Source organism: Magnolia sinica, chromosome 8 (assembly GCF_029962835.1).
Source record: "Magnolia sinica isolate HGM2019 chromosome 8, MsV1, whole genome shotgun sequence".
Lineage (NCBI taxonomy): Eukaryota > Viridiplantae > Streptophyta > Magnoliopsida > Magnoliales > Magnoliaceae > Magnolia > Magnolia sinica.
This window is the reverse complement of record NC_080580.1, coordinates 30,152,704-30,180,530: the sequence shown is the minus strand read 5'-3', so window position 1 is coordinate 30,180,530 and position 27,827 is coordinate 30,152,704. Positions and strand designations below refer to the sequence as shown.

The 27,827-nt window shown below is 38.1% G+C and overlaps 1 protein-coding gene and 3 long non-coding RNA genes across 7 annotated transcripts in view; 2 read left to right on the top strand and 2 right to left on the bottom strand.

Moving 5' to 3' along the window:
* Positions 1–4,195: 4,195 nt before the first annotated feature.
* Positions 4,196–4,440, bottom strand: LOC131253934 (uncharacterized). Its single transcript, XR_009175364.1, has 2 exons — positions 4,378–4,440; positions 4,196–4,345 (listed from the first exon to the last, which is right to left on the bottom strand). It is a non-coding gene; the product is annotated as an uncharacterized LOC131253934 (long non-coding RNA).
* A 1,576-nt stretch (positions 4,441–6,016) lies between these two features.
* On the top strand, positions 6,017–7,171 carry LOC131253933 (uncharacterized). The gene is made up of 3 exons (XR_009175363.1): positions 6,017–6,139; positions 6,320–6,431; positions 7,025–7,171. It is a non-coding gene; the product is annotated as an uncharacterized LOC131253933 (long non-coding RNA).
* A 2,199-nt stretch (positions 7,172–9,370) lies between these two features.
* On the top strand, positions 9,371–12,337 carry LOC131253932 (uncharacterized). Of its 4 annotated transcripts, none has more exons than XR_009175361.1 (4): positions 9,371–9,437; positions 10,780–10,968; positions 11,089–11,166; positions 12,170–12,319. It is a non-coding gene; the product is annotated as an uncharacterized LOC131253932 (long non-coding RNA). The 4 variants fall into 4 exon arrangements; XR_009175360.1 differs by having other exon boundaries at positions 9,371–9,442; XR_009175362.1 differs by lacking the exon at positions 9,371–9,437 and adding an exon at positions 10,604–10,665 and having other exon boundaries at positions 12,170–12,320.
* A 3,131-nt stretch (positions 12,338–15,468) lies between these two features.
* The window catches only part of LOC131253180 (probable LRR receptor-like serine/threonine-protein kinase At3g47570), an 18,329-nt gene continuing 5,970 nt past the window's right edge, over positions 15,469–27,827 (bottom strand). Inside the window, exon 2 of the mRNA XM_058254061.1 lies at positions 15,469–16,347. Coding sequence (XP_058110044.1) covers positions 15,905–16,347 — 443 coding nt within the window. The 3' untranslated portion in view covers positions 15,469–15,904. The remainder of the gene's footprint in view (positions 16,348–27,827) is intronic.

Sequence of the window (27,827 nt, the reverse complement as noted above, 5' to 3'; positions counted from 1 at the left end):
ATTGACCTGCCTCTAACAAGTCTACTCTCAATAGAGACATAAATAAATTGACCTACAGAAATGTAAGGACCAGAAAAATACCGTTATATAACAAGCATGGCATGAGCAAACCTTCTACCGTACAAGAAGTATTGAACTTGGCTAGCCAAGGTCTTAGAATGCTTATGTTGTAATTTGTAAATAGTAAATACTTGTACTTTTGTTAATACTACTACACGGGAGAGAGATTGATGCCCCAATTATTACAAGATTAATGTAAGGGGTCGTTTGGATGCATGTAAAATAGGCTACCTATAAATGAAATACATGGTGAGACTCAACAGCCCAAAAAATAGATTGTTGAAATGTGAGACCCACCTGTTGGAATTGTAAATTAGGCTTCCAGCAAGACCAAACTACAGCCCACCCTGTTAATCATTGTATGATTATCTGTGGTCAAGCAGGTTATTACGAAATGCCCACAATGGCTATGAAAATGACCCATTTTATCATATGTTGTGGGTGTTTTATACTTAAGGCAGAGACTTACGAGGGAGGCTGACCAGCATAACCACAGCAATAATTAGCTGCAGGTGGTTGCATCGCCTGAGAAGGTTCCTGAATGGGTATTTGACTTCCTTGGCCACACGGCTTGCCTCCACAAGCTCTAGGAACTTGGACACAAAGAAAACTTCAATATAATCCATCACCAATAAGAGAGATTACAAATTGCTATTGGTTTTACATCCAAAACTTAATTTCATTGAGATTTAATATCAATTCCAGTGAAGGAACTGGTGTTTTGGATTAAAACCCAAGAGGATTTGAAAGATTCAAACCTATAAACTCATCATCTAACATTAAAAACACATAAAAAGGTAAATGGAATTAAGTTTCTCTAAGAAAACCTGAGAAAGAAATGCAGCTACGAGGATTAAGCAGAAGCAACGAGTGGAGTCTGGATCCTTGGGTTTTTTCTTCTCGTTTTCTTTTTCTGTTTTTTTTCCTATAGTTTTTTTTAAATAGTTTGGAGTCCGAATTTTTCTTTTAGTTTTTTTTTTTATAAAGTGAGCGGTGTCATGGACCAATGAGGATTAGGCAATTAGGAAGTCTCTGTTTACCGAATAACAGAAAATCCAGACTCATTCAATGAGCGGTGAAAAGTAAAATAGTGCATTATCCCAACTCAAAAGGAAAAATTGGACAGTAACTATCATCAAATTATTGTAATTTTTCGATTATGGGCCATCTCCAAGTCGGTTGGTGACTTGGACGATCTGGATTGCCGCACACATTACAGTAAATGAGACACCATCATTTCCAAAATGGTGAACTCAGGTGTAGAAACTCATCAACCGTACACCTGGCATACATTCCTGATAATCCTGGTAGTCGAAATCATGGGCCCTAGAGTGGATGAGATACCACCCGATATCACGACAACGATCATAACAATTGATCGCCCGGTATTAAACAGCCGAGATCAAACTTAAAATCGTCATATTAGGCATACGCTTCAAAACCATCAGCATTTCCTACTTCTTGATCTAAATTCGTCATAAATTGCTTAAAAATCCAGCAATTTTCAAGAACAGGAAATGAATGCAAGCAGACAATCGAGAAATCTGAGATCGAAATCAAACCTTGGAAAGAATCGAAGAAACAAGATCGTCCGAGCTCATGCGGATCTGCTGCTGCGTGGAGACCGATGCAGATAAGCTTCTAGAGATTTGATGATGATGATGAGATCGAAGGTGAGTGAAGGGAGATGAGACCAGCAACGGATATGAATAAGATCTGGAGCTGGAAATTAAAGTTTCGGATTTGGAGATTTTTTCGGGACCTCTGAAAGTAGAGAAATGGGAGAAGGAAGCAAACGCCATTTGATTTCTCCCTCTGAGGATTTTCTTTCATTTCCTTTGGTTTTTTCTTCTCTCGTTTTCTTTTTCTGTATTTTTTTAATTTTCTTTTTCCTTTGGTTTTTCTCATAATAATTTGGAGGATCCGGACTCTTTTTTTTTAAGTTAGCTGTGACGTGGACCAATAAGGATTGGGCAATCAGAGAGTCCCTGTCTACGGGATAACAGAGGATCCCGACTCGTCAAACTTATGCCATAACCTCCTGCTAATAATGGTAAAGCAAAAAATGATTCATGTAGCTGTCCCCATTTAATTGGGACGAGGCTTAGATGATGACCTAACAGTGTTATTATATTGTCTGAATAAGTAGGTAGCAATAACTGGTCACCTTTGTCCGTCTTCGTCATTCTTGTTCTTGATCAACCGTATTGTCCACAATTTGATTGAGTGAGATCAGCTACCTCTTCATCATTTCCGGCCTGAAATTGGGAAGTCTCGCTAGAGGCAATGCAGAATCCAACCATGCTTTGCAAGTGTTCGTCTGAACCAAAACACGACGTCGCATATTCTCACACCGGGGCTAAAAGAATACACATTGGATGCAGCAAGGCCAAAAATTAAATAAACCAACCAATCAAACACTAGAAATCATATTACAACATAAGCATTTATTAATTTAAAGAAAGAAAAACTACATAAACTGGAAACTGACATGTCTGCCAGGACAAAAACAGATATAAAACATCCAAAATGGCTACTTTTAGAAGCTAGACTTTATGACACATCCACACAAGCATGTTAGATATATGCTTTCATGGTTCACTGTAATCTTTTACATGTTAAAAAATTAAATAGAGTAAGAAATATAACTAACCTAAAAATTACTATTAGAACGTAGCCGACCACTCCTCTGAGTGTAGAATTGAGAATGTGGAAACTTGCCTTTGTGATTCATGAATGTAGGGAGTTTTTTTTGACATTAAACATTTCATTGTTCTTCATTGCTGGGATTGTAATTGTGGCGCGTATTCCCTTACTAAGGAAAGCGCTTATTGGATGCCATTCCTCTTTACAGTGGTCCACTTAATCTTTGCTGCTCACTGGGTTGAAACGTGGCTATTTTCATGCACGGGACTAATTCGTAGCCAAAGAGCCGTTTTTAACGGTGGACGTCCAATCTCTATTTTAAAAATGTGTTGTGGTTCAACTGAGATTTTATTTAGAGATCATTTTTGAATTTCATCTTTTAAGAATGTTTAGAAATTGATGTACGGTGTGGATACATAATGATGGCCATTGAGCCGTACCAGATCCAACACTGAAGTTATTTTTAACTAGAAATGTGTGTGAGTTTTTCATTTTCTGTAAAAATGTGGTGACTCGTTTATGTCAATAGTAGTAATGATATAAGGTTATCTAGACTAACTTAATAATGGGTCTAGTTGTAGATGGGTAATATGTATATTATTACATAAAACTATCTTAACCATCCAGTAAATGGTCCTTTACATGTACGGCTGGTAATATGTTGTATGTTATAAATGATGGTAAACGCACAAGTGTCGGATCGGAAAGTATAACCTCATTTCGGATGAGGGATTTCCAAACACACGGCTCTTCCCTCTTTCGAACGGGCGATCTTCCTCGCCAGAGCTCTGAATCCTTGAAGAATTTCCTCGCCGATTGTTCCTCTTCTTGCTGTTTTTATTCCAGAATCCCTTCCATCTGTCATTGCTTTTTCTCTTTTCTTCTTGTGATGTTGCAAGCACGCAAACGTTTGGCAGAAAGGCCCATTCATGATCTTTTGATACCTGCTGACCTTTGTGTTATAGGCTTACAAGAACTGCTCCACATGATTCTGTTTCTCCATGTTTATATGCGTTTTTGAACTATGCGTTTGATCAATAAGCTCATTGACTCAAGGCGTTTGAATTCATTTCTATGGATATTTTTTCCCTTTTTCATGGAGATTTGCTAGATCTGGAGATAGGGTCTGCATTTCGGAAGATCAGATTGAGAAAATGGTTTTTTTTTTTTTTTTTTTTCATTTGAATTTGCATTCTCCATACGCACACAGAGCCCTACACATCTGCACGTGGGCACATGCATGCGAGGTCCGGATTCTGCATCCAACTGATTAGATCGTATTGCAGGGCCCACGATTCTACCCTGAAAATTAGGTTGTTCTGCTCCTCAGGCATGGAATGTCTACAAAAAGGCTTTTAAGGAGTGAAAGAGCCTACATTTTTTGGCTAGGAGATATAATCAGGGTACTTGATGTTTTCTGGATCTATGATTGTCTCTGTTTTTCCTTTTCACCCCTCTTTTTTGTTTACTTTATTTATTTATTTTTAAAAAAAAAACTTGTATTGTTTTTATTATTTTTGTTTTCTGTTTTTTTGCATAAAAGAGCAATACTTGTTATAGTGCTATAATATTGAAATAAATTTACAAGAAAGTTATGATAAATCGAGGCAGGTTGGCCTTCACATTTGATCAACCAAATCTGCCCACACTGCAAACAGGGCTCATTTGTACAAATCCTCTGCAAGATCTTTCGCATGAACTATTCAACCAAACCCACTTCCCACCATAATGGACTTTCCACAATTACTGCCATCAGTGTTAGCATAAAGATTGATTCATAATGGACAATATTACAAATATTACTCAGAGAAATATTATTTAACTTCCACAGGCCATACATTCTTCTTGATTTTCCAAGGAGTAAACCATCAGGGCCCTTTTGGCTTCAAGATCATCATCCATTGCCTTAGCCTTTTCCTTGAGAACAGAGTTATCCACATTGAATTTTATTGCATCTGCTGCAGCCCGTGTTCGCAGATAATACATCCCACTTTGTTAATGGTCTCACTTAACATCAATAAGATTTGTTATGGCCCACCCATTGTTTGATCATCATATAACCTTACATAACGATGTGCATTTCCTACTATCATAACATTGTAAACTTAATTGTCCAGAGAATGTTGTTGCTCAGAAAAACCAACCATTTCATAGTAGAATATGTATGATGTTCGGAACTGCTAGTGCGTGTGTGTGTGTGTGTGTGTGTGTGTGTGTGTGTGTAACTGCATTGCAATAACTCAAGCTGATAAAGAAGGAACTGAACAATGTGTAACTGGGCCCCATATCTGCTGCTATGACCTTTAAAATTATTTGGAACACAACTTGAAATGCATGGAATTGCAACTTGGGCTTCTTAGAATGGTGTCATGGCCAGTTTGGAAATTCACTCTTTATTTATCTCAATACAATATAATTGAGCATCCAAATGTGCCACTGTGGCTACAAATCCATCTGCATCAGATACTTGTGAGTTTGGTTGTGAAAACATCTGCTTCAGATACTTGTACTATTCAAGATTTTAAGGGGATTAGATAATCTGCATTTGGCTCTTGGTTTGTTTAACCTGCATTCTTTTTTGTTCTTCACATCATGAAATAGCCCAAATGGGTTAATTAGTTTTGCAAATTAAGCATTTCTTGGAAGATGTACAAATAGATGGTTAAGATTAAAAAAAAATGCAAAAACAGTCCATGACATTGAAAAGGGTCCAAATTTTAAAGTATTGTGATCTTCCACACTCTGTGAGCATTTTAAGCTTCTCCTTTCCATTATGGGTCCCACTATATGAGCTTTCATTGGTACATTTTGGGTACTCTTTGCTATTTTTTCCATGTGAAATATTGGTTCATCTCCGTTTAATCTTATTGCATCAGTACATAGTTGGGTATATATATATACTCACACACACACACACAACTACATTGAATTCTTGTACAAGTGGCTTCTCCATGCATGGATATGACTCTGACGAGGATTTTCAATCATTTCTGTGTCAAATGTTTGTGCTTATGGGAAGGTTTTAAAAATTGTTCCATACAACACAATTTGGTTTGGTCCGAATTATATCAGTTTTGGCTTCGGGTGAGCACTGTTGTTTTTTTTTTTTTTTCTTTTTCTTTTGTGAGCACTCTTATGTTTTCATATTTTGCAGATGTGGTTTATTCTTCAAACGACACTTCTTTCAGATTTTCCCCTCAGAATGATGCAGTCACTCTTCTTTAATGCTTATTGGTTTATCATGGTTTCGAGTTGAGGGTGGTTATTTATGGATCTGAATTTTTACTTACATTTCTCCAAAACTGTCCTTGCCACAGCTGACATGGCTTTTTTTTTTTTTTTTTGTCATTGTAGATTCTTTTCAAGTATCCTCCTAGGAAGAGCTTTGCCGCAAATGACATGTTTGGTTTCGATCTGTTCAGACCAGGCAAAGGTAAATTGGCTTTGGGTTTTCTGATTTTTGTACCATTAAAAAGAAAGAAAGAAAAAAAAAAAAAAGATACATGCACTGATTATGAGTATATTAATGTGTATATTGTATTGGATTGTACTTGCCTGTAAACAATACCTTTTGAAATGTTGCATATCACATATGGGCGCTCTGTTTGTGTAGCTGGATTGAGGAAATCAGTCAACGGCAAGCAGAAGTACTAGATGCCCAACTGACAGTTGAGCAGCTTCAACAACAATATCAGTTGCTCGTGGCCCAAAATGAGATGTTGAAGGTGTGGAAACTTCCATTTGGTAGAGCTTTAGGACAGCTTTTTAGTTCATCAATAGAAACTCTCATAAAAATCAAAAAGATATCTCTCTCTCTCTCTCTCTCTCTCTCTCTCTCTCTCTCTCTCTCTCTCTCTCTCTCTCTCTCTCTCTCTCTCTCTCTCGAAATTGCATTTTTCTTCATTCCTTGCATCAAATTACCATATCTTGTTAATTCAAAACCATCCAAATAATTCAAAACCTGCAATTTTCTGTTTGACAAGCGCTGAAATGGGAATCTTGAGAATTCGTTTTTTTATAAATTCAGCACAAGCGCATGTAGGCATTTCAAATTCTAAAAAAGGTAGAAATTTACAGGTATGGAATGATGGCATGTTTCTTTGGTACTAGGAATCATTAATAAGCTGCTGCTTGGTATTCTCAACATGTAGGCGTTGATATAACTGGTTCCATCTTTAGAGCATATTGCATTTCTTAGGATAAAGATAGTGTAGATTAATATGAATCACTTGTAAGTTCCACTGCTCTAAATTAATGCTTTTTTGAAGATCTATCTTGAAGTAGTAAGCATAATGGTAAATTATTATAAATTTTCTAGTTGGTTGCAGTATGCTGAGCGGATTCCTATTGGGTTGGAAAAGGTGATTCGAACAGTTTCTTCTGAAACGGTCAAGCAATTTTATAATATATGGTACCATTTACACAATATGGCTGTGGTCGCTGTTGGAGATTTTACTGATACACAGGCTTGAATTGGTCAGATTCAGATTTCCCTCTTAAAATGATAAATACTTTTTTAATTCTCAGCTTTGTGATATGTCTTTCTAAGCAGTCCAGTTGTTTTCTTGCAGTGTAGTTGAATTGATAAGGACTCACTTTGGGGGAAAAGTTTCATTCTCCACCCCGCCACTTATACCAGAATTTCCTGTTCCATCTCATGGTGAACCACGCTTTTCATGTTTTGTTGAATCTGAAGCTGGTGGGGTCAGTACTCTGAAGATCTCTGTGTATTTATTTACTGATAGAATACTGTGTGTTTTCCAGCCATTCTTGAATGGTGGTGACTCATCTGCTGTAGACTGGGCATACATGTGCATCAATTAAGACCTAGACTCTAGCACATGATTACCCATACTTGCAATGGCGCCCATGATTCAGACAATCTGGATTGATAAAAATGTCTGCCATGTGTAGCGCAGATTACTCAACATTTAAAAGATGGTGGGAATCACACAGTAGTCTAGACTCTAGCACATCTATTTATGCATGCGCAAGTCAATACAGAGACTCAAACATTTGTAATGCATACAGAGACATGCATGCATGGAGGCCTAATTGTATTCTTGTTTGTGAACAGGAATACTCTAATTGTATTCTTCATAGTTGTTATTCCTGCACAAAAATTAAAGGTTTTTTTTATTTTTATTTTTATTTTTTTTTATTTTTAATATATATGTTTTCCACAGGTACAAATTGAAAGATCCATTGATTTAAGATCCTACGTAAGAAGCACTTTTGGTTTTATTATTCTTGGTTGCTGATTTTCTATGTATAACATTTCATAGTAAGCAATGTGATTGCTTGACATCTAGAGTTGTTTTGATGAGGGTTTTTGGGATTTGGATTCTTATGGGAATTGGGTTTTCTTCTTTTAATAGATGGATTTCTTGTTCTCAACCAGCTTCTACAAGCGTGCAGCAACTTGTGTACAGTTGCACTAGCATTGTATGTCTTGCCACTTCTACAAGTGTGCGGCAACTTGCAGATTGTATGCATAAAGGCCATTTTTACTTGATTTATACCAAAACCAAATTGGAAGCATCGACAGAGAACATAAGAAACTGTTACGAATGAATTTAGCAAACTTATAACAGAATTATTTTATGCAGAGATTACCTTAATCCACTTCATTCATTTATTGCATTTTTATTATTATTATTTAAAAAATCAGCGATAAATTTGTTGCATTTTGAATCTGTTGTACCTAATAAAATAAAAAATAATAAAAGAAGTGTGATGAATATGTAATGTGAAGTGCTTATCATTTTGAATCTGCAATGTTGGAACAATTGTGATGCTTATTTTTGGTTCTTGAATGGCCCATCTACAAATAGCTTTCTCATATTTTATACTGAGAAATTGTAAGCACTTCACATTGTTTATGCCACTATATATGTGCAAAGCCTGAACCATTCATTATGTGGGGTCCACTGTGAACATGTCATAACCTGAAGTCTGGCAGATACATTCACCATGTGGACTAAATGTGTATGAGTAAATTACCAGCAATCTATACTTGAAGGATGTGTGGCTGACTTGATGAACACCAGCTTGTTTTGGCAAGGCATTTTCATTTGGGTACCACTTGATGAATGACATGGATCATGCATGTATTCAATATGCAAATCTGCTGGTGTATTTCAATTGGTGGGGCCCACTGCGAATTTGTCCAAGCCTGGATGCCACACATGTTTTTCATTCTCTGTGTAACCATCATCTGGACCCACTATCAACATGCTCCAGTCCAAAAATTAAGCTGGACAAATCATCAACCGGACCACTGGCATAATTATATTGTTGTGCTTTCTTGTTCATTTTTCTCATACACATGTATACCACCTGATTAGCGGACCATCCTGGTTTGGATTAGGGCATTCTCGTGATTGGCCTCACCATATGAATATCCCAAATCTTTCGCTTGTCTATTGGAATGTGGGTCACAAATCTAGAGCAATTCCCTTTGAATCCCTATAAGAAAATAGGGAATACTACTTGTTTCATAAGGCTTAGTGAGGCAAAGGTATTTTTTTTAAAAAGCAGGAGTTAATTTTGATATACATGTGTATGAGAATGTATGTGTATGTATGTATATTTTATTTTGTTGCAACTTGAACCAAGTTATGGAGAAAAGCATCTAATGGGCTTTCTCTATTGCAGTGACTATTTTGTTCAAGCTCTTGCATTTTGGAGATTCTGGTGTTGGCAAATCACGTCTTCTTTTGAGATTTGTGGTAAGGTCTCTAAGGATACTCTTCTTTGCTCCTACCCTTTTGATTCTAAAGAACAAAGGTTAATTGTTTTTATAATCTTTAGGCATCTGGTGTGTCATTCCATACATATACATACTCCAACATGCAACAATTGTAATCAGCGTCTTGTACAATAATTGGATACTAGTAGTAAGAGCTATGCTTATTCACAGATGCATTGGCAGCTTTGCATTCATATGTGATAAAAGCTGTTCATTCTATTCCCTTAATAATCTGTTGTCTTTTTGGTGCTTTCCTGTTCAAGCTTAATTTCAAAGAAGTTGTAACCTCGAACATCAGTTCTCAGAACATTAGGAACTCCACCTTGCTTGCTTTACATTTTTTCTTCATGATGACACTATGCTGAACAACTCTTTAACTGAATAAAAAATTTCATATTGTGGTGACATAAGATTGGATAATAAAACTGTATTTTTAGGAATAAATGGCACCATACACTTTGTTGCTATACATCATATACTACATCCGTGGGTTTTTTTTATACCATTGGATCCAGTTATAGCAAATACTTGATAGTTGATCGTTTACTTTAGCATGTATGGTAATCAAAGCCTGACTATATTATTGAACCAAACTCAAGTTAAATAGTGTTTCTAATAATCTTGGATTCAGCTATGTTTTATTTATAGTTATACAAGATAGCTAAATATATGATGTGATGGTTCAAGTAATTTATTGTGTTTAGAAGTGATTGTATTTTCCATGGGTGGAACAGACCCAGCCCATCCATGCTTCACTCAACTGAGCATCTCTGCTTATGGGCCTCATGGGATTATGCATAGTGAACAAACATGAGTTGAACTGGCCAATTGGAAGTACTTCAGACTATATAAATCAGGTGTGTTCACCTGGAGGTCTTGTTTGTCTCATATGTTTGCCATGTCCACACATGTGGAAGCCTGCGGAGGGGCTGGGGCTGACAATATACATCAACTCGCAAGGTGCATGAGTGCAAGTCAGCACATGGGTGGAACTTCCTGACAATATACCACAGCTTATGGTTGGGCCCTGGCCCATCTGAGATAGCACCCATCTCGAAGATCATCTGAAATCATCGTCTCCTGATATGTGCCAATTGACTGGCCTATGGTACTTATAAGTGGATACTAATGGAACTTGCATCAATGGCTATGTGGTACTTATTAAATGGATACTAATGATATTCTATTTCAGCCTGCCACCACTAATGGTAAGCAACAAGACTCTCTGCTAAAATTTTCCCTTTACATTTGGTTTGTCATGTTGAGTTGTGCTTCCAATCTATGGATTTCTCCTCATGGTGTTCATTTCCTCATGCTTGCAGATAGGATCCACAGCAAAATGGGTGAAGGTTAGTTTCTGCAACTAACATAATCTGAAAACCTCCCCTTGTCTACTTGCATGGTACTTTCAGCAGTGTGTGCCTTTAGAAGCACAGCTTGTAACCAGTTTGGCTGCCTGATTGGTAGTTCCAAATGCAAGATCATGCATCTGGAGAATGCTGTGCCCCCAAGTATGTTTACAGTGAATCCAATTGAGTCCTTGAGTTTCTTTTCCTCAGCAAATTAGTGTTTGAAAGCAGTCTTATTAATGGTCATTATTTGGTTTACTATCATTTTTTTTCTCCTAACAGGCTGGTGAGTTGGCCAAAAATGTTTCAAAAATGATTGATTCTCATTTTGCAGAGAAGATTGATATGTCAGAAGTGCAAGTAATTAACCATCTCATAATGGGAGGATTGCCACCTCATGTTGGTTTGCACGAGTTCTTCAATTCATGTGCATGAAATTTCCATGTAATTCTGCAGGATAAGTTCTTAGTGGTGATTACAAAAGCATTGATTCCATAAGTACATGGTCTATAAACTAAATTTGATACTGAAATGGTTGCAATGACAAGTGTTCCATGGGGTACTCTAAAAGTGTTGGTGACCAATCAGAGTACGGTTCCACTCTCCTATTTTGTTTGATGCATCATTTGAGGATCAAATGAAAGAAATGTCATTCTTTTTGTTTGAACCAGCGGTGGTACATATGGATGTCATATTTCAGTAGTATATGCTAGTTAGTCTTCCGTTTCTTGTGTAGACCCACCTTTTCAAATAGGTTGGTTGGTTTGGGGCTTTGGAGAAATGGGTATGGCTAGTTTTAGGTTGGTGGTTGGTCAGGGGCTTTGGAGAAATGGGTATAGCTAGTTTTGGACATGTGCATTGATTAAGAAATTCATTTTCATTATTTTTATTTTAATTTAATGAGAAACGCCGTCGGTTTTTGATAATTGGAAACCCCAACGGTTTTAAAACACCGACGGTTTAAATCCGTCAGCGAGCAATGCCCACGGCCCCTTTCGTTATGGCATGACCGACAGAGGTCAATGCCGACGGTTTTTAGCCGTCGGCTGTCCCATTTTTAGGTTGGTGAATCTTTATAGTTATGGGATGCGGGGCGAGTCGGGTTTCCTAAAAAGTATATTCAACATTGGGATGATCACTATGTATGATGAGCCGCACACACTTTACTAGACATGCATTTATATATATTTATATATATTTATTTATTGGTTGCACATACTGATACCTATCGTAGTGGTAGAGTATGAGATGTATCAGGACTCTAACAATGTTTTTATGAATCTCTTGAATTATTGCTAATCTTAAAAGATAATCATCACTATGAGTAGGGCGTTGACCCTCTTCAACCGTACAGATGATGCAGGTGATGTATAGATTGAAGACCCAGAAAACCATCCCTCCATGAAAGATTTCACTGAATGAATAAGATGATAGTTTTACGACTTAATTTTATTTATATTTCCGATGCGAATTCGATAATGTGACAAGCTTCCATTAAGAGGGAATTTGATAATTTGTTGAATTCTTTTACTCTAATGAAATAATAAATAAATTGATTTTATTATCGTGAATGGTTACCTTCATAAATGTAACTGGATGTGAATGGAAAAAAAATATGGTGCAATTTTTAAATTATACAATTCATTCAATTATTAACACCCGATTTTCTCGGGCACAAGTATTAACTCTGGCTGTGAAAATTTGAGATGTTACAAATAGGCATATAACCTAAGGTTGACCTAGGCGCATTGATGCACTTCGTATCTTGAGTGCTCTTAGATGCACAAACCCTTGAATAATTGATGTCGATCATCTATCAAGTTCCACAGACATTTCATAGTCTATTTGCTAAAATAATGGCTATATTTCTTCTTGCAGTGGCTATGAATGACACACAAGTTCTTTTATTTCTTTGGCTCGTTATTCTCGTCATTAGTTCTGATGTTTATAATTGGTTTTGGCTATCAATTCACTTGGAATAACTTATGGTCACTCTAATAATATAACCTTCAACTCTTTTTCTTTGAATATATCCAATCTCTTTAACTTCTGAATAATCTAGGATGTCAAACATTTCAATTTGGGAGTATTGTTGAGAATCCTCTATCCATGGTAAGGCTCACCATAAAAAAATATATATATAATAATAATAATAATAATTGGGTATTTTAAAATTAAGACTAGCTATAGGTTGGGCCTGGACCTAGAAAAATCGACAATTTGAAACTTTTTTGGGAGTATGTTTAGTTATCCTCTAGCCACGATAAGGCCCACAATCAAACATTTTGGGTCATTGAAAATTAGAGGTAGCAATGCGTTGTTCAGACCAGTCCTAGAAAAACCAAAATTTTGAATATGACCAGCCTGACCATTCAAAATCCTAACCTAAACTAACCTTTGATTTGACCATTGCCATTGCATGCTATTGAAAATAATGCCAGACCAAGATTTAAAGTAGTCTAAATCTGGTAAATCACACCATATGTATCAGTATCACCCACGGACAATATAGCCCGAAACAGCTTGATATTATAAGAGAGAATACCTAGAACACCTATTTAGAATCTGATTCAACAGCTAGAGCACAAACGCATGCTATTGCACGTGAATAGATATTTTCTAGCAAACCTTAGAAAAGAAAAGGAAAAAATAAATAAAAGAATTATGAATGAGGCTAGTCAATTTTCGTTGACCGATAGGGCTGCTAGAAGGGATGATCAGATGACTTCACCTGACATTCATGGATTTTTAGATTGGCCATGCTAAATGATGACTCAAAACCATTGATTTCTTAGTTGAATGTAAATCGCTAAAATATTCTATCAAAATTCCATTTACTGATGGTTGGGACATCCGGAATTTATTAGGATGAGATCCAAAGATTTTATCATATGCGTGGTCACAACTTTTGAGATCCATTTCCCTCACTGTCAAGTGTTTTGTAAAACGAGCAATTCTCTATTGCTTTTGTGCAGGGTGACCTACTTGAATGTGGAACGGCTTGATTTTTAAGATCCAATATCATAAATAATTTCATCAACTGATTAAAAATCTGGGAACTTCTTCTCAGGTTGCTTTCCAAGATTTGCAAATGCCATGCCCAAATGCATTTGGAGCCTTGCCATCTACATGCATGCACGCATGCCAATACAATGCAAGGGTCTAAGATGCAAACTCACCATTGTGTAGGCATGAAGTTTGGACGTTATTGGCCTATAAATCCGTCTGTTGACCTTCTAAAATTACTTCTAGTGTATAATCTCTCTTATTTTAACAAATTCTCTTCTTTAGAAAAAAAAAAAAAAAACTTCTAAAATTGTTTAGGCCACTCATTTTTCTTGCACATTTTTGCTCACCTGAGTGAAACGGCCTTGTTTTGAGTCACAAGAACTAAGAACTATGGCTCAGCTGTCATAAGGCTCAGATGTCGCACATACTCTACACTAATGTGGAATGTGTGATTTCATGCAATGGACAAGGATCTATTTGCGCGTGGACCCAGTAAACCTGTGCTTTCTGACACCATTCCGTACTAACCCTCCCTGCCAACCTCTGCTGATATTTCTTTCAACAAAAGAAGTGAATTCCTCTCAAGCGGCTATCAATCCATGTTTCCAGATGGAGAGGTAGTTGTAATTGCACTTATTGGTATGCACAGTCTATATGTGCCATTCATTACATCAAAGACTACAATGGTTTGATAATTCTAACCATCTTGTTAGTGGTGAATCAACATACATCTGAAAATGGAGCAATGATTCACATTCATCAGGCAAAAGAACTTCATCAGTTGAATGTTCGTTGGATCCTACAAGTTTTTTTTTTCCTTTGCTTTTCTTTCTTTCTTTCATTTTCTGCCAAAAACATAATGGATATCATTGGATGAATGCTTCATCAGACTAATATCAAGTTGGAAGTTGGTAGTTCAATAGCTAAATTAATTCCTCAAGATTGAAATATCATTTTAAAACTTTTGCATAAAATATATTTGTGATTAGAGTTGGGCATCGAGTCGAGTTGGCCCCAGTCAGGGTCGATCTGAACCGACCCGATATTGAAATAGACCTGATTCAAACCCGATCTGACTCAATACTGAGTCCAGCATGCCTGACCCGATCCGAGTCCGGGTCTAGCCCGAAGTAACCTGAACCGAGTTTGACCCGTTATGACTAAGTCGGGTCAACTTAACCATTTTGTAGGGTTTAGGGTTTAGAGTTTGGGTTTAGGGTTTAAGTTGAGGGTTTAGGATTTAGAAATGGTTTAGCTCGATCTAGCCCGACTGCACCAGAGCCAGCCCGGACGACCACAGCCAATCCGAATGCATCTGAGCCAGCTTGGGCCAAATACAAGCACTCGACCCATTCTAATTTATCATTCAATCCTACTCAATCCCAATTTCATAAAATTCCCAAATTACAGTACCCTCACAATAATAGATGAAAATCATAAAATATAAGTCTTCCCCAACGTAAACTTACCATGATTAGTTTATTTGAAGAGCTGAGTGGCTGTCAGGCTTAGGAGAGGAGGAAGGAGGGAGGGAGAGAGGTCAAGTTGGGTGCGACGAGTATGCTAGATCATATATATATATATATATATATATATATATATATATACCCGAACTCGGGTCAAGTTGGGTTTCGAATCGAGTCGAGTTGGTACTGAGTCGTTTCGGGTCGAGTTGAGTCGAGTTACTAGGTGATCCGAACTCAACTCAATTTGAGTTAGGATTGGGTGGATCGACTCACCTACTCGGTTTGGGTCGAGTTGGATTTGAACGAGTCGGACGAGTCAAGTCTGCTGAGTTGACTCATCCCATGCCTAGCTCTATTAGTTATTAAACATCTTTGTAACCCAATAGCATTCTTATAATAATAAGATGATGTGTTTTTCTTATTAAAATCAGGATACAATCTCCCTTCCCCAACACACGATAAAACAAAGAAAAAGAAGCACATCTTCTCATATGATCACTATCAATACAAGCACACTCTTATGGTAAGGCTAAATACATCAAGAGGTTGTTTAGAAAAGTATTCAAACCAAAAAAAAAAAAAAAAAATTTGAAATCTTTCTCAACATAACTATCAATAATAACTTAATAATGACTAAGGTAAGATGAACCTTCATCTAATATTTGCGACCTAACTTGTTTGTCTTGGTGAATACCGGTCCCAAGATACAAGTCCTTAATTGCATGCATTTCTGCAACAACATCTCTCATCCGCATCCGTTCTCTTGGAGATTCTACAGAGCACAATACACCAATTTTGACCATTGAAATCAAGCAGCCATGCATTCTATTTCTTCTATTGACATGATTTTCATTGTGCTGAGTAACTTCAGCTTCTTCTACGGGCAGTTGTGGGTCAACAATCTCCATTACTTGTTCAGGCAAAGCCAACTTAGCAAAAAGATGAAGGCTTAGATTGTCCTTAAACATGTCATCAGTTGGCCCCTTTCCGGTGATCATCTCCAGTAGAAGGATTCCATAGCTGTAAACATCTCCTTGTGTAGATGCTTTACTGCCCATCGCATACTCTATAATTTATACATGTCAGTCATATTGGAATGTAAGTGGCCATTTAGATATAAATAATATCAGAGGTTGAATTTAGAGAGAGAGAGAGAGAGAGAGAGAGAGAGAGAGAGAGAGAGAAAAGAACATGAATATTTATTTGAACAAGTAATCGACATTTTTGTTATTCTAAGTATCCAAATTTCTAACATCAATAGTGTGCCTGTAAATTCCTACAAAAATGCTCTACATTGAACCAGACTCTACTACTCAAAATGAAAGAACTCAACACCTCTACCATCAAGTGAACACATGAGTTATTGTTGTGATTTTTATGCAACGTATATCTTAACTAAAGATATTGTCAAAAAAGAATTCTTTATACCTTATTATGGTGTTATTCATCTCAACACAAATCTTAACTAACGATATTAGCAAAAAATATTTCTTTATACCTTATTATGGTGTGATTTATGCCGGGTGTGACTAGTTCTTGGCATATCTAAATCTTTAAAATCAATGAGATTTTGATGCCAACAAGTTTGATTCTCGCCGCACGTGACACGAGTAGTTCATATCAAGATAAAATTGGGTTCAGGTGTCCATCAGGTCCTTGTACCTTCGTTTTGATATAGGCTTAGGTCAGGTCTGAATCTAGTCTTGGTCAAGTACTTGACTGTGCCCACCCTATTCATGGATTAGATTGCACTCATGTACCACTTTTACACATGCATATGGTGTGTAATAGGCTCCCATACGCACCTGTAGCTTAGCAAACCTCATTCCACGCAATCCAGGCTACACACCTTCATTTAGCTTAGATGAAGGCTTGGGCAAAAGCAGAAAAACACCTTATTTTCCAACTCAGGTGTGCACCGGTAAAAATCAAGGTTGGGCATCCCCTCCCTCTTTTTTGTAGCCCACCTCTTTTTTGGCCCCATGAGTTTCGATGGGTGACTCAACTACTGGATGGATTGGATTTTGTGCACACATCACATACATGTTCTCGAAAGGTTTGCATGAGTTAGAGCGGGTTTTCACAGAAAATTTATGTACACATGTATAGTTGTACATCTAACTAGGTTGTGTGTGGGGCCACTATGGCGTTTGTATGACATCTCACCCATCCATTTAGATAATCCCACCATGAATATTGGATGCCCCCAAAAAGGACAATTAAATGCTCCCAAAAAAAGACAATTAGAAGATTTACCAGTGTTCTGCATTCAATGTACAAGAGTGGCCTACTTTATCACAAGAATGATCAGGCCAAGGCAAAACACTTGCTAGAGCCTACCTAAAGAACAGGTCCCAGTCATAGATTGGGCATATAAAAACCTAAGTCATTCAATAAGTAAGACCCACTATTAAAAATATGAGACTACTGTAGAATTTCCTTTAATCAGCCACAGGTATGGGGAAATTTGGAAACTTAGAAACACACTAGTGTTTCATGTTCAAGGTACAAGGGTTGACCGTACACAGGTCTTCCTATTCAACCTGGAAGCATAATTTCATCTCAGTACATGTTTGAAATGGCCCCAGCTCATGGATGGCTAGGATTTTATGACAGTGTACCACAATTGCATGTGCTATTGTGGTACATGTGCCACAAAGAGAATCCATCCATCTAATAACCCAGACAACTTTAAATTGAGAAATTTGATGTTGTAAGCATGCGTTTACATGCAACATTTTTCCTTGCCCATGTCATTTATGTAGAAAATCCAAGCTGTGCGATGGGTGGGAGATGCATGGTAAAGATAACATTAGATAAAAACTAGGATTGTCCACTCATTAGGCAACCTGAACCATCGAAATTAAGGAACAGGGCCGATGGACTAACTCACAATACGACCATGGCTTGCCTAACATCATCGTTGGTCTAATGTTCACATGTCGTGACTCACAATCACCTTTTATTAAAAAAGAAATCCATACACGTGATACAGAGATGAGGTTTGAAATTTTAAAAGAAAGCATTGAATGTGAAACATATGAAAGTTGAAATGCAAACATCCTATGTGAACATTGCTCATATATATATTCACTATGTTAATTGAAGCCTTATGGTAGTTCCCTAACTAATAAAAATAATAAGAAGTTTAACTCAAGTAAAATAGTGCTAACATGGTTTGTAAGAGATGTGAGCAGTGTGAAATGCTCCTGAAGTATGCAGTAGTCAGACTACCCTAATGAGTGCACCAGCCTTACTTTTGTGCATGGTTGTCTTCAAGCTGTCTCTACCCCTTTTGGGGTGTGTATAGAGACAGAGCAGGTTTCAAAGTCCATCTGGTTCGAGGACAAGTTATGCTCCACCACGAATAACTTCAACCTCTTAAGTGAATGAGATTTCCAACCACAGTAGGTTGGGCACACCCATGATGATCACTTGATGCAAAAATCAGCTCCATCCATTCATTAGGTGGATCATATCTAGAAAACTATATATATCTCGCCATTGATAAACAGACCTGCTCAATTAGTAGATGTAGCTTATTTTTTCCCAAGGATATACTCACAAATCGCAATGGACTAACCTATTGCACGGATTGGATGTTGCAAGAACATGAAAGGTTGGAAGTTATCTACCGGGTGAAATATATCCGTGGTTTAGAGAGAGAGAGTGATGGTCCGACGTAGCAAAGGAGTTGGTAGCTCCGGTGGGCCTTATCATTATGTTTATGTGAAATCTACTTTGACCATTAGGTGCGTGCCTGCCCAAGGCCCAAAAATCAGCCTCATCCGTGAGTCAAGTGGACCACATGATTGGAAACAGCGTGCCGTGCAACACTCATGCTCCTAACTATTTGCCTTTGCGTGGCCCACTTAAATCACCGATGGGCTTATTTTTTGGGACCCAGGCCTAATTGTAGTTTGCCATCTAATGGTTGGATGAGATTTCATAATATCACAATAGGCCTTGTAAAAATCAAGGGTGGACTCTGTCCCAACGTTTTCTTTTGGTGTCCCATTTAAGTCACAGATCAATTTGATTTTCTGCCCTTACACCTAACTCAGGAGGACACATCTAATAGCTAGAGTGGATTCCACAGTGCACGTTAAAATCAAGCATCCCTCTCCCCAACGGTTTTATTTAGTATGGCCCACCTAAATCAAAGGCCAATCTGATTGTTGAGTCTTGGGCCTAACATGGTCAGACACATTTATCGGTGGAAGTCGATTTTATGTACACAAGGTGAGGCTCACCTGAGCCCACCCTCCTTTGCTTGCATACTGGGTCTCCAATAAGCAAACAGAGTGTATGTTATGGGTATGTGTGCAAGGAAATAGATAAAAGATTGTTACCTGGAGGTATGTACCCAATAGATCCCTTCGTTCAGACTGAACAAGTGTGAGCAACTTCAAATAAGAACCTGGCTAGCCCAAAATTACCCACACAAGCTGTCATGTCATCATCACGAAGAATATTGCTCCCTTTTAAATCTCGATGTACGGGTGACGTTTGACAATGATTATGCAGATAATCCAATGCAGAAGCCACATCTATTGCTATGTTTAGCCTTTGAGTAAACTCCAAGTTCCTTTTCAGCTGATCATGACCATCTCCGTGCAACCACTTCTCTAGACTTCCGTTTGCCGTGTACTCATAAACTAGAGCTTTAAAATCATTGCCCTTGAAATCAATGCTTGAGCAACAAGTTAAGATCTTAACAAGATTCCGATGCCTAATGTTTCTCAAAGCTTCGCATTTGGCCATAAAGCTCCTCAGAGCTCCCTGTCGTTGAAGGTTGAAGACCTTCATTGCCACCATAGTTCCAACACGATCTAGAAACCCTTTATATACAGCACCAAAACTTCCGGTGCCGACCAAATTAGCAGAAGAGAACCCATCTGTTGCTTTAAAGATCTCCGCATAAGACACATTGACAAAAGGATCCTCGGCAGAAGGCAAAGCAGAAGGTTTCTTTCTCGACTTTCTGACCCGATAAAGAATGGTAATGAAACAAGATAATGAAAGAAGACACAGGACAACACCAATTATGGAGAATTTTACTTTTGAAGCACGAGACATCCCCTGTTTCTTGGAAGATTGGTCAGAGCATGGAGGCAATTGCAATTGTGGAATACCACCACAAAGCTTACTATTTCTGAGTACTGAAACTTCACTGGCATTTCTAAAGACCCCTTGTTTTGGTAATTCACCCTCGAAATTATTGAAAGATAGATTTAGATGCTGCAAGGCAGAAAGGTTCTCCAGGTACCGTGGAATCTTTCCAGACAAGTTGTTACGTGAAAGATCCAGGGATTGAAGGCCTCTTAGAGTAGTAAATGTTGATGGAATTGGACCTTGAAAGAAGTTCCCATCCAACCTGAGATACTCAAGGCTTAAACAATTGCCTAGCGAGATTGGAATTTCGCCTGATAAATAGTTATTTGAAACATACAATAATGAGAGAGTTTTCAAGTAACCGACTTCCAATGGCAGATTACCGGTAAAAGAGTTGTTTGTGAGCCGGAGTTCAATTAAAGAGGGAAAGCTGAAAAGTTGTTTGGGTAAGCTACCACTAAGATTATTATTACCGAGGTATATGAACTGCATGTATGTACAATTTCCAAGACTTGAAGGCACCCTCCCAGTTAGCTTGCTTCCAGCTAAAGAAAGTCCGTACAATCGGGAGATGTTTCCTAAGGAAGACGGAATGTGCCCAGATAATTCATTTCCATCCAAGTACCTCCACCTTGTTAAGCTTCCCAACACCAATGGGAATTGTACCTGTCAGAAAGTTATTCCTCATTACCAGTACTGTTAAGCCGATAAGATTCTGAATCACAGATGGAAAGCTACCGAATATCCTGTTATTTGTCAAACTTAAACATGTCAGTTGGGTCGAAAGATTAGCCATGGAGTCAGGCAACGCACCACTGAGATTATTTATGCCTAGCTGCAGCACTCGTAAACTACTGCAATTGGTTAAAGAAATGAGAAAACTCAAGTCACGTGCTTTCCCAATTCCAAGTTCATTGCCGTACAAAAGTAACTTGGAGAGACCCTTCAGGCTTCCAAAATTCATAGGGACGGATCCGCTAAAACTATTGTTACTAAGTGCAATAGCTACAAGACCCGAAGCATTGGATAATGAAACTGGTATAGGTCCTGTGAATTGGTTTGATCCTACGAGAAGGCTTTGGAGATTGGGAAGAGTGAGGCCTAAGTTAGGAGGAAGATTTCCATGCAATCTGTTGCTTCCCACGTCCAAAATCTTAATGGAGGACAGATTGTACAGCGAGGGAGGAATCCTACCTGAGAGTGTATTGGAAAAAATTGCAAGCAGCTCTAAGCTTACCAGCCGGCTGAGCTCACCCGGGATTCTGCCCTCTTTATTGAGAGATAAAGGTAAGTGAGAGACGAAAGGTTTCCAAGTGAAGGTGGGATGCTTCCTGTAAGATTGTTGTGACCGAGGGCCAAACTGGTGAGCTTGGTCAGAGAGCCAAGCTCAGTCGGAATCCTCCCAGCCAGCTGATTTCCGAAAAGACGAAGGACTTGGAGATCCGAACAGTTGATCAGATTTGCTGGAATTTCTCGGCTGAACGTGTTATTATTCAGATAGAGATACCGCAAGCGGAACAAACGGCCAATCTCTTCAGGAACTGTGTCGTGGAAGTTGTTGGCTGAGAGATCGATTATCCTGAGGAAGGTGAGATTCCCTATGAAGGGAGGTATGGGCCCCACCAAGTTATGGCCCGTGAGGTTCAAGGCGGTGACCCTTTGAGGATGGCGGTGACCACCGCATGTAACTCCTTGCCAGTTACAGAAGTGGAGAGTATGATTCCAAGAGCTCAAGGAACGGAGAGGATCGTCGGTTATCAGGTGTTTCAAGTGGAGCAGAGCAACGCGATCAGTTTCGTTGGAGAAGTGAGCGGGAGATCCGAAGAAGCATTGAAGGTGAATGGAAGTGAGAAGGAGAAATGACCAAAATGCCCATAGGCTCATAGGAGGGAACTCCATTATAGTGTTTGTGAATGCAGGAAAGCCAGAGTGAGGGGAGACAAATATATAGAGTGGATTCGAGCTAAGGAGTCGAGTAACCAACTATGATCGGATGATTCCAAGTCCAAAAAGGGCCACGCCTATGCGGTACTACCCCACCAGTTCCTAGAGAGAGACCGTCTGTCATGTCAGGGGCTATGTCGGTCCACTTTAATTATGTATTTTATGTAAGCCGTCCATCCATTTTAAAATATTATTTTATGGCATGACTTGAAAAAGGAGGTAGATTGAAGGCTTCAATGGACCACACCACAGGAAGAAGTTGGGATTGAAAGTTTTAAGGGCCATAAAAGTTTTGAATCAAGCTGATTTATGTTTTCCCTTCATCCATGTCGAGGTGAACTTACCAACAGGTTGGATGGAAAATAAGCATCGGGGTTGGCCTTAGGAAGTTTTCAATGATACGAGTTCAATCCCACTACTTTTTATCATGTGGTTGACTTGAGGCTTATGTGTGCCTCCATTTTAAGATAACAGCCTTAATATCACTTAAGTCTTGGAGCCGTTTAATTTTTGGCCCCATGGCCTAAAATGAGCTTAAAAAAACAATATTGGACGAGGTGGAAGCATACTGGCTGGTGTACCACACCCCACCGACCCATCTGGTGTGTGTAGGTGCCGATGGGACGATGTGTGCTGACGCCCCTCGAGCTCGGCTGTTCAACAGGTCCAAAGGAGATCAAAATTGCATAGCACCCATAATGATGTATTTATTATATCCACACCCTACATCCATTTAGTGGACCACACCATAAATAGCAGTGGAGACAGTATTTCTCACCATTAAACATTCATAGGGCCCACCATAAAGTTTATTTCCTATTCAATCTCTTCATATAATCACACAGACCTGGATGAAGTGGAAAACAAATATCATATTGCTCCAAAACTTCAGTGACCCCAAAACGATTTCATTGGTAAACGGTCAATCCTCTGCTGCTATTTGCAACGTGGTCCACTTGATCTTTATATCTATTATTTTTCATGGAAACAGTTTGGCTACCCCATCCTTTGCGGGCCCCACCTTGATGTATGTGTTTCATCCATGCTGTCCATCTATTTTTCTAGATAAATTTCTGTTATGAGCTCAAAAAAGAGGTATATCCCAATCTCAAGTGGACCATATTAAAAGAAAAAGTGTTGATTGAACGTTGACCATTAAAAACTTTTTGGGCTATAAAAGTTTTGGATCCCAAAAAGTTTTGGATCAAGCTGATGTTTGTTTTTTCCCTTCATCTGGGTCTGTACAACCTAATCAAGGGAATGAAAATCAAGTAAACAATATAGTCAGCACATACACCATGGTCGATTATACTCTCTATCTTGAAAGGAAGTAAAGTTTACATAAGGCAAAAAAAAAAAAAAAAAAAAAAAAAAAAAACCGGAAATGAATTGCCTATACAATTTCACAGCATCTTTTCGGAAGAACAAATGCAAAAGAGAAATACCTGGTTGAAAAGATTGTTCCATGCAATGCTTGTGGTGACGTGATGCTTCAAACATAAATTATCATAAATCATTCTGAGCACCAATAATACAGCATGCCAAAGAATTCGCATCCAACAAAGATGGTCGATAAATCATTCCAAGCATCAACACTGCCAAAGAATTCACATCTATCAAAGATGGTCGATGCCTCAAACATTTAAAAACTTGTTTCTCCTTGTTTCAACAAATAGAGGAATGATCTCAAATATATCAGATGTTTGTTGCGAGTATCTTGCTATGGTACTTGATGATCAGAAATCATCTTATTCCCCACACACGCACAATCCGTTTGGTGTAGCCAGCGCTCTAATAATTGCTTGGGAAAAAATGGTAGTTTCCAAGTCAGATTAAACAATTTTTTTCAAGTCAAAAAAAGAGTCAATTAGCATACTTCTCTCTAGGTCCGTCGATGTAAGTGCTAGTTAATGTGTCCTCGGTTTAGTCCACATTGGTTTCTTGCTATGGGTAACTTTATTTGCTATCCCTAGGAACATAGGTTCTTGAGTTGATGTGCTCCAATATTTTCTAGATGTAACATCTTCAGTTCTTTGGAGCCTTATTTTTTTAGGGTACTACAGCACTTGTATGATGCAAATATTTTTCAGTCTTTTACTAGTTTGTGTTGTTAAAAATGGAAGTATTCTTTCATATAACGAAAGCTATACATAAATAGATATTTCTGCCATTATTTTAAACCAAATGTGAATTCATTTGGTTGAAGAACATTAGGAAAATGTGATCATCGGAGTCAAATCATCCAACCTTGACAAAGCAAGAACACTTCTTTTAACAATGTTGTATATAATGTATGTTAGAGTGCTAAGGTCCCTTGATATACATTGATATCATCTTCTAAAAGCTCAATCTTTTGTCAAGTGTTCCAATCTCGGAAGTAACAAACATGCCACCAAAAACTAAAAATCAAGATTGGGAGATACTAAAAGTTTAATATTTGGTCTTTTTTATGAAATATGTTAACTCTCTCTCTCTCTCTCTCTCTCTCTCTCTCTCTCTCTCCAATTTTGCTTGTTGCCGTCTCCCAAGGGACCCCAGCTTTTGGTATTGAGTTTCTTTCGGTTGATGTGGAAGAAGGGGACTTGATGGTCTATTGAATCCAAATATAAAATAAATAAATAATTAAAAAAAGAATAATTGTCTCTCTCTCTCTCTCTCTCTCTCTCTCTCTCTCTCTCTCTCTCTCTCTCCAATTTTGCTTGTTTCCATCTCCCAAGGGTCCCTGGCTTTCGGTATTGAGTTTCTTTCAGTCGTTAGTGGAATCAGTCTTCTTATTTTAAAAGAAAGAAAGAAAGAAAGGTGTTTGTTAAAAAGAGATGTGGAAGAAGGGGACTCGATAGTCTATTGAATCCAAATATAAAATAATTAATTAATTAAAAAAAGAAAAGGCTACATGTCTCTAATCAAAAGTAACACTAACCATTTTTGTTTTCAAACTTTTTGCAAGAGGAAGTTATGCGTTGGGGAAGAAATGCGAGCGGATTAGGTGTTACTGGGATAACAACTTAGTGGGTGTTACCCTTACCATGGGACTACCTTATTGGGTGATGCAGGGAAGAACATGATAAGGTGGATCATCGTCTTCCACAGGGATAACTACTCCAAATCCACGGAGCTCTTTGGATTCCTCACAGAGTTTTCTCGAATCTACGAGGGATAAAATAAAAATAATTTCTAATAAATTTAAAAATAAATTGAATGATGATAAAATAAAATAAAATGAATATACAACCTTTAAAAAATGAGCTCAAACCTAGGATGAAGATTTAGACTCTAATTCTAACTCAAACTCCCAAAAAACACGACTTACTATAAATAGTAAACTTACTATTTATAGATGGTCATCATTCTTACTAGACTTCATGGTTTTCGGCCAAAAATAGTAAGTGTCTAATTTGGTCTAACCATGTTATTCTCCTAATTTTTTAAAGCCCTTTTCATATTGGGCACGACTCCTACAACTCAAAGGATTATGATCGAATTAAAACTTATTATTTATAATTAAAAAAGAAAATAAAATGAACTTTTGACCTTTGAACTGATGGAATCTCGCAAATCCAACGTGGTCAACTTGGTTGGCTAAAGTAGCTTCTTCTCCCCTAAAATCATATGTCACGTCGAAAAATTCATTCTAGTTTGTGAGATGCAATTGTTTTAAGGTTCTGATGGTCTGAATAATTTCTGTGTTTGATCAAGCCTTCTCTGGTCCATCTTTGTCATGAAAGTGTCTGCGACCCACTTTGCATCATAGAGATACTTATGCTACAAGTATCTTATCTTAATTTTTACTCATCTAGCAAACAAGTATATTTCATAGATAATATACTTATGAGCAAAAAAATGCATAAGAATATTTGGTTTCCAACATCATAAGTATTTATTCCTCAAATTTGCTTGGTTTACTTCCCTTACATTTATCGTCCATCATATGGAGCCAACCTTTGACGTGAACTGTTCATTGTGTGGGGCCCACCTCTGATGTGGGCCATCCATCATGCGGGGCCCTTGGATGCGGGTCATTCATCATTAGGAGCTAACCTCTTATGTGCATTGTCCATTATATAAGGCCCACATTTGATGTGTCTCATCCATCATGTGGAGCCCACAATCAATTCTATTTCCTATCATGTGGGGCCATCTTCAATATCCACCGCCTATCATGTGGAGCCCACCATCAATTTTATTGTCCATCATGTGGCTAATGTTTGTTTGTTGGCTAAGTTCAGTTTGTTAAAGATGGGTCCATCAAAAGTGAACTGGGATTTCCATTTACAAGAAGGTTGTGTATCACATTTGCATGTAGGCCCACAGTTAGTTGGAGTATTCATCACTCGTCCTTATATGGAATCCTTGACAAATTGATGGGTCGATCAAAAGTGAACTGGGATTCCATTTACAATAAGGTTGTGTATCACATTTGCATGTAGGCCCACAGTTAGTTGGAGTATTCATCACTCGTCCTTATATGGAATCCTTGACAAATTGATGGGTCCATCAAAAGTTAACTGGAATTTCCATTTACAATAGGGTTGTGTATCACATTTGCATGTACGCCCATGGTTAGTTGGAGTATTCATCAATCGTCCTTATATGGAATCCTTGACAAATTGATACGTCCATCCAAAGTGAACTGGGATTCCATTTACAATAAGGTTGTGTATCACATTTGCATGTAGGCCCACAGTTAGTTGGAGTATTCATCACTCGTCCTTATATGGAATCCTTGACAAATTGATGGGTCCATCAAAAGTGAACTGGGATTTCCATTTACAATAGGGTTGTGTATCACATTTGGATGTAGGCCCACAGCTAGTTGGAGTATTCATCACTCATCCTTATATGGAATCCTTGACAAATTGATACGTCCATCCAAAGTGAACTGGGATTTTCATTTACAAGAAGGTTGTGTATCACATTTGCATGTAGGCCCACAGTTAGTTGGAGTATTCATCACTCGTCCTTATATGGAATCCTTGACAAATTGATGGGTCCATCAAAAGTGAACTGGGATTTCCATTTACAATAAGTTTGTGTTTCACATTTGCATGTTGGCCCACAATTAGTTGGAGTATTCATCACTCTGCCTTGTAAAAGGAATCCTTGACAATCCTATTATAGGCAGCTTGTGAAACACGGGCTCCCCTTCGGTGACCCCTGGATCCACCAAGGTTTGTGCATCGTTAACTATGGGGCCCACTTTGATGTATGTACCTTACATCCATGCCGTACATCCGTTTTGAGAGCTCATTTTAGGTCATTATGCCAAAAATAGCGCAGATAAAAATCTTGAGTAGACCACACCACAAGAAGCCATGGTGGTTGACCATTAAAAGCTTTTGATGGGCCACAAAAGTTTTCGATCATGCTGATATTTCTCTAGTCCCTTCAACCAGATATTTCGGATGGAAAATAAACCTGGTGGCCTCCATTATGGTTATAATGGTGGGTATTCAATTGCCATTGTTTGATGTGGTGCTTGATCGCTTA